Source organism: Amia ocellicauda, chromosome 6 (assembly GCF_036373705.1).
Source record: "Amia ocellicauda isolate fAmiCal2 chromosome 6, fAmiCal2.hap1, whole genome shotgun sequence".
Classification (NCBI taxonomy): domain Eukaryota; kingdom Metazoa; phylum Chordata; class Actinopteri; order Amiiformes; family Amiidae; genus Amia; species Amia ocellicauda.
The window spans coordinates 6,002,659-6,010,230 of NC_089855.1; the positions used below are offsets into that span (position 1 = coordinate 6,002,659).

Genomic DNA, 7,572 nt, shown 5'->3' on the forward strand with positions numbered 1-7,572 from the left:
TTTTTCCCCCTTTCTCTTCTTTTCAGCGAAGCCCAGTAAAGCTTGAAGATTTAACCTTCCCTGTTCATTTGTCAAAGTTATGTTCATGGTCTTTTCCTGAAACTCTGCAAATACAGCAAAAACTATCAAGGCATTCCTTGGTATTAATTACAGCCGTCACCTGTCACTGGGAGGCATACGGGGGAAAAGCACACTATAAAAATGTTTGATCCCTTTTGTAAGGGTGGGGTGGGAATGTTTGCCAAGGCTGAAAGGTCTTTTGCTGTAGTCTTCCTGTAATGATATGTTGCCTTCATGTTGGTTTTACGGCTCAGGAATTCATCAGTACTGAGTGGCAGAACATTAGGGCAGAGACTAAATTAAAAGGAGTGAATGTTCAACAATTGTTCTGCTGTAACAACACTGTGTTTTCAGACTGCTTTGGCCCAGACTGTGCAATTAAATAACATGGGAAGGCATCCAGTTAGTGATCTGAGAGAAGTGTCAATCTACAGTTTAAACTGTCTCTGATATGTTACTTTAAATTGTTTAGTTCCCTTGTAGAAAATAATCCATATCTTACACCTGGTAACTGATATCTAACTATGTTGCATACATCTTATTGTTTATGTTATGGGCCCAGAAAGTACAATGTATTTTCTTAACTGTCTTGGTCATTGAAAAAGACAACCATTTTGTTTTTGCGTTTTCTTATAAACAAAAGTTAGACTGTAAGTTATCCAAACATCAGTATTAAACTATCAATAGACCAGAATCCACATTTTGATGTATTAGAGCACTCCCACACACATATACAAACAATACCAACCGTTTTAGTAATATGATCACATAATAGCCTGTCTAACGCAAAGCAGATGTGTGACATATTAGATACCAACAGCTGACCCCCTGCCATGAGTCCCACTGAAACCTGAAACATTGCAGAGAAACACTGCTATTTCAACAGATTGCCCAGAGATTATTTAGCCAACTCAAATCAACCATAATGCTACACTCATGCAAATATAAAATAAAAGTCTTTTCTGGGTTATTTAGGTCTACTAGTATGCAATAACACTGAAAAACGATATGTATAAACTACATTGAAATGTATGCAGCCAGTAGGAGGACCCTCTTCAAGAGGTGATGCCCAGAAAAACCCATTCCCTCATATTTTAAAGTAAAATCCCTCCACTGTGTCGTTAAACATGTTCCCATGGAAAGTATCTATAGTCCAGAGCTGTCTAAATAACACAGCAACCTGATGTTTTTATGTCTGGCCATGTCAATCCCTGTTCCTCCAACCCTTAATGATCTCAGAATCAGGTGGCACTTCATGGTTAATAAATAGGGAGTGGGGGAATGAAAACATGCTGTTCATGTATAATATATTGCTCAGTTCTGATCACAATAAGCAAATATGTCCCTAGAATTGCAACTGGAAAGACAGGCATCCAATATGTCCCTTTTCTCCCGGTCCACTGCGCCCTCTTGTGTGCAAGAAATATATCAGCAGAAAACTCCCCAAGGTGTAAACAAACATGGCGGCTTCCTATAGAGAAAGTGGAAAGCTTTTTCATATTTCTACTGATCAAGATTTATATATATATATTTGAACTTGATTCGTTTTTCTTATGTATTACATTGTTTTACATTTTCGTATGTAACGCTTCAGCACCAGTCAAACGACAGGTTGCACATCGGTAGGTACGCGTTCAAAACAGGTTGCACTAGAAACAAAACAGACAACTGTTACTGCTATATAGTCCTGCTAATATACTTGTGTTATTATTATGATGATGATCATGTATTTTTATAGGCTAATCATAATGTTTAAGCGGACAACAAGGCAGGTCATCTGCTCGGTTTTTAGAGAACAATTGTATCCTTTTTTCAGTGTTGCATCCTGAGTATTTATTTGCAACATTTTATACACATTATAAAGGGGAATTTGTTCTTCTTCTTTCTGATCTTCTACTTTAGTAAAGTGTTCTGTGTAGTTTAAGATACTCCTTAATTGGCAAATCCATGCAATGAATAATACAATTCAGATCTGGAAGCTGAATGGATGATGTGTTTGCTCATGTTCATGTGTGCTTTGCTTCTGTAGGTGTCATGTGACGATGGACACACGGGAGATCACTGATGGCGCTCATCACATAGAAAAACTTCTCAGAGAAAATAAGTATCCAGATATGATATCCCTGCTGGAGGACATAGACAAGTGGTCAGTTACAGTAGAGCAGCTTCAGGAAACAGATATCACTAAAGTGCTCTACAGGGTCCTGAAAACCTGCCCTGTGATTGAGTTGAAAAGGCAAGTGAAGCTTTTACTGTCAAAATGGAAGAAATTGTATGTTGGGTTTTGCTCTCAGACCTCGGCTCACCCTGCAAGAAGCGACAGCAAGGAGACGGTTTGTCCATCCTGTTTTAAGGCAGACACGAAGGAGACCGGCGCCATTTACTTTGCACAGTGTGAGAAGATCCGACCAGATTATAGCTCTAATGGTGGAGAAAGCAGATGTGAGCAGGAGAGTTTGTCTCTTCGTACAGTCGGTGGAAAGGACGCAGCCATGGGGGATCTTTCAGTTGTGGGTTGTGAGGGAAATGCCACACTGGTTAGCACTGAACCTGGCATAGTGGAGAGCTCCAGGACTGCAGAGACTTCTGAGGTGAACCTCGAGAAAGCCCAGATTAGTGTCGTCCCTGTGAGACCCAAATGCACCGAGCTGCTCTTTCAAGCTCTCCAGCCTGAAGGCGCTGAAGGGACAGAGTCCTCTGCGAAGTGTCAGGAAGTGGCCCAGGCTATCGAAGAGAGCATCTTTGTCCTGCACGGCAAGATGGACAAGAAATACAGATCTTGCATCAGGAGTAAAGTGGCTAATTTAAGGAACCCCAAGACTCCTCACCTGCGCCAAAACCTGCTGTGTGGCCGGATGAGTGCAAAGGCCTTTGCCGAGATGTCTGCGATGGAAATGGCAAGCGATGAGCTAAAGAGACTAAGGGAAGTGTACAGGCACTCGGCCATTAGTGAACATCAACTTCCGCAAAGGGTGGAAGGGACGAAGACTGATAAGATCCGGTGTAGGCGCTGTGAGAAGTTCGACTGCACTGTGACGGTCATCGCCAGAGGAACGCTTTTCCTTCCCAGCTGGGTACGGAATGGAAACCCAGATGAACAGATGATGACTTTTGTGATTTGTAATGCATGTGGAGAGAAGTGGTACAACAGTGGATGGGTTTGTCTGTAACAACTGGCACAACCAGATGACGTAAAGTGGCAGCGTTTACATGCAAGTTTGATTTGTGTCAATGTTGTAACTTCAATCAGATTGAAATGGCTGAATTACAGACTAATCTTAAATTGGACGTGCTGTGAACAGTGCATGCTTACACAATGACTGCAAATGTGGAATAAAAATGTGTTGATACTAATATCTGGTGAGGATTTTGTCTTTTGTTTCCTTTTTTTTTTTTTTGACTGTTTGCATGTGTTTAGTGTTGCTTTATTTCACATGAGTTTGTAATGTTTCTCCTCTGATAATTGTAGGTCAGATATCAGGTTTGTCATCTTCTGTACAATATTTCCAACAGTGGACTTTGGGAACCCACAAATGTGTGTCAGTTTTGATCCGTGTGTCAGAGGAAGGGCCTGACTGACTGTAATTGACTGCAGCTAGTCTTTATGTAGCTCTGGACCAGCTCAAAAGCCCACTCTATAGCACGTGACATCTGGACCGCTCTGTTGCTAGTGGCGGGAGATTTGTGCCAATAGTTTTGGTAATATTGCATTCAATAGATTTAGCTCCACTAAGCCAACATGGCTTTCACTCATGCAGAGACCCCTGTAGTTTAGTTTTACAATGCTTGTATTTTAAAATGTATGTAAACAAGTCACTGCTGAAAATGTTTTTTTAAATCATGACATTGCTCAATGTGTTCTGCAATTGGGAGTGTTTCTCTAGTCTTTGTTAGAGTCAACTATACAGTATATTTGATTTCTAAATAAGATCATTTGGCATTAGAGTTGCATTAAGTCCTGCATTTACTATTTCATCTCATTCCGGTGAGCTGGTTCAGTGACCGAGTTTGGCATTGAACCGGTGAGCCCATATATAATAAATATTGCCTATTATAACATCACAACCTGTGTTTCAATACCTGATAACATGTTAGGTGTTTTTAATACAGCTTGCCTTGGCAACAGCACACAGAAAGCCGTTCTGGAGGGCAGAAAGAAGGCTAATTAAGAAAATAGTTCCATGAAGGGCTCAAGAAGTCCAAGTAATTGAGTCTGATTGGAATGAAAACCAGAAGACACAGAGGCATAAGAAAGCATTCGACACAGTCACTGTTTGTTTTGAAGATGTTTATTATTCATGACATTGTGTTGCCTGCTGGCCCCGCTGCTGACCACTACACAATTTGCCGGCCAAAAAAAAATGCAGCATAGTAATTGTCCCCCACCCTACCAGATCATATTGACAAAGCTATAAATAAAGACATTTTAGTTTGACTGTAACCTGATGCCGGGGTTTGGCGTCGGTTCTGTGGGCCCACATGCCCTGTGACTCTCACGTGCTCTGGAAGGTCTCGTAGCGAGTGTTGCATTCAGCGACATCTCAGGGCGAGCCCAGCCAGTACAGAGATCCCACAGACACTTTGTCAGGTGCAGTCAGTCCAGCTTCAGGCCTGAAGACCACATGGATTCAATCAGGCTCTATAAAAATAAGCAAACATCCTTCTCACCGTGGAAATGCAGAGTCAGGTGCTTCTGATCATCAGAACAAAACACTAATGCCACAAGATTATAGGTTGTATTATAAAGCCTACCCCACCCCACATCTCCCCTGGGACACTCACTCCTTCGTGGTCATCCTGAGCGACTCCTGCTCCTGAATCTGACCCAGAATGCAGGTAAAGAGAAATCCTCTCATTAGGGTTGCTCTCTTGCGTGGCTCTTGGTCCAGCTGGTCTGTGGGCCGTCTCTGGCTTGGCTGGTCTTTGGACCTCCTCTGGTCAGGCTGGTCTTTGGGCCTCCTCTGGTCCTGCCGACTTGCTGGTCTCTCCCTCACCTAAAGGACGGCATGCAGGGTCACAGGCTCAGATAAGGAAGAGTCGACTCCAGACACCAGCAGGTGTCAGTGGCGGCTAAGACACAGGGTTCTCCTTCTCCTGCCTCCTCCTCTCCAAGGACAACTCATATTACTGTGTACACCCCCCACTGGCACCGGTACGCACCTGTCCTGTGCGCTCATGGGCGGCACATTCAGAGCCCAGGGGGACGGGAGGACTGGACGCCGGTGTCTGTGCCTTCTGCTCCAGCTCATGGACATGACACCGAGATGGCACAGAATAGTCCAGTCTCCGCCTGGAGAGAGGAGAAGGAATTTTACTGCCTTTCATCTCGCTGTGTGGGGGGATTCGGTGAGTGTAAAAAGGGAGAGACAGTAAACTGAGCAGGAGAAGGTTACAGATGACTCCAGGAAAGACTTCATCTCACTGCAGACATCAGGGAGACATTATTCAACCACTGTTTGAGGTGGATGGAAACAAATGGAATAATTAAATGCTGTGTTTAACTGTGATTTAGTCATGGCTGCTCACATACACCACCTGAAATACACAGGACAGAACAATAACAGGATATTTAAATTAACAAACCAGTTATATGATGGCCCTTTGCCTGTGAAATTGAAATTGTAAGATTAATTTTGTTGTAAAGTAGTTAAGAGTTGCTTATTTGCATTGTGTCCAACACAATGGGGTCTCTGGGATTCTTACCTTCTGGAAAGACATTGTGTTCTCAATGAATCTGGACACACTGGACCAAATCCTTTCAATGTCTGGAAGAACAAAAATAATTAACACATGGAGGTGAATATACTGTGAAAATATGTTCAATATAAGCAGAAAATATTGACCATAAGTATTATAACAACAAAGAACTACATCTGAATTTGTCGTTTGCATCAGTCAAACGTGGGGTGCAGTGTGTGAAGGTGCAGTTTGTCACATTGAATTAATAGCCTGATATTTTCACGCAAACTCAGTGTTCATACTAGCACCACAATGCTGTCATTTACTCACAACACTATGCACTGTTTCTGGGATTTAGTGACGTTTTACTGACGATAATATTGAAATATTGATACATTACATATGTATTTTACATATTCCCCCCTTTATTTATATATATAAATGATCAACTATAAACTGTGACAGAGGCCAGAATGCTATAAGAACATTAAACAAATATAACACATTTCGATATATTGGAAACGTACAAAAACCGGCAAGTGAAAACATTTCCCACTCACCACTTCCTGACAGTTTAGAGAGGGTTGGCAGAATATTTTTCTCAGCCATAGTTAAGTAAGTTGAACTCTCTAACAATTAGTCTGTCTCTGCTGTAGTAGTAGCTATAATAAGTCTGCAAAGTCTGCAAAGCTGATGATCCACCTCATTCCACACTAACATTCCCTGAGCGATGTCATAATAGACACATACTGCTCCACTGACAGTTGCAGCAAAATACAAATAAATACATCGAGAAACAAGGTAACTTCGTACTTTTAACATCAGCATGTACCCCAGCTCACCACTAGATATCGCTGCACTTTTTTCCTATGGCTTTCTTTTCCAATCATCTTTATTATTAGATAATACTTCAAACACTATCAATCAATTAACTCACCTGTCTCTCGTTGCCTGGTTCATCAGCTTCTATTATTTATACCTCTTTGTTTCATCCATTCAGTGTGAAGCTTTACAGTCTCCCAGAGTTGTATTTTCAAGCATAGTATTTCCAGTTGCCTTTGTCCAGTGTGATTTGACCTCAGCTTTCCCCATCTCAACACTTTTGGACCTCCTTCCTGTGAATAGACCTCTTGCTTGTATTATTGACTACAATTCCTGGATTCCTTTTATTATCATTATTATTTATTTCCTAGCAGACGTCCTTATCCAGGGCACAATACAAAGTGCAATAATACAGTGCAGTTCAAGGCATAAAACATTACAAATTCCAATTTCCATAATACTGTGCAATTCAAACCATAATACATTTTACGACTTCCAGTTTACACAAGTGTATACAATATATGAGGTCTTACATCCTGGATTGGAAATGCCGAGTGCAGACAAGATGTTAGGTCAAGGGGAAGCGAGCATAGGAGAACTCAAAATAATACGAGTACTAGTAATGCAAGGCAAGTAGTGTGATAAAACATTGTAAAGTACAATCTTACAGGAGAGTAAATGACTAAATTATAATTAGAGTCTGAAAAGATGCGTCTTGAGTAAGCACTGGAAGGAGGTCAGTGACTCTGATGTTGACTTCAGTGGGAAGGTCGTTCCACCACTTAGGGTCCAGGGATGAGAAGGAGCGGATCTGGAGGAAGAGGAGTGGAGAGGAGGCAGAATTAGTCTTCTGGCGCTGGAGGAGCGCAGTGGTCTGGAGGGGATGTATGAAGAGATGAGTGTCTGAAGGTAACTCGGTGCAGTGTGGTCGAGACAGCGGTAGGTGAGGGTCAGAGTCTTGAACTGAATGAGTGCCGGTATCGGGAGCCAGTGGAGGGAGCGGAGCAGTGG

General features: G+C 42.1%; 1 protein-coding gene across 1 annotated transcript; it reads left to right on the forward strand.

Moving 5' to 3' along the window:
* The first annotated feature begins 1,511 nt into the window (after nt 1-1,511).
* Nucleotides 1,512-3,414, forward strand: tceanc (transcription elongation factor A N-terminal and central domain containing). Its single transcript, XM_066705925.1, has 2 exons — nt 1,512-1,682; nt 2,090-3,414. Exon 2 carries the CDS (start codon nt 2,103-2,105, stop codon nt 3,228-3,230), a length of 1,128 nt encoding a protein of 375 aa, XP_066562022.1. The 5' UTR covers nt 1,512-1,682; nt 2,090-2,102; the 3' UTR covers nt 3,231-3,414.
* The last annotated feature ends 4,158 nt before the right edge of the window (nt 3,415-7,572 follow it).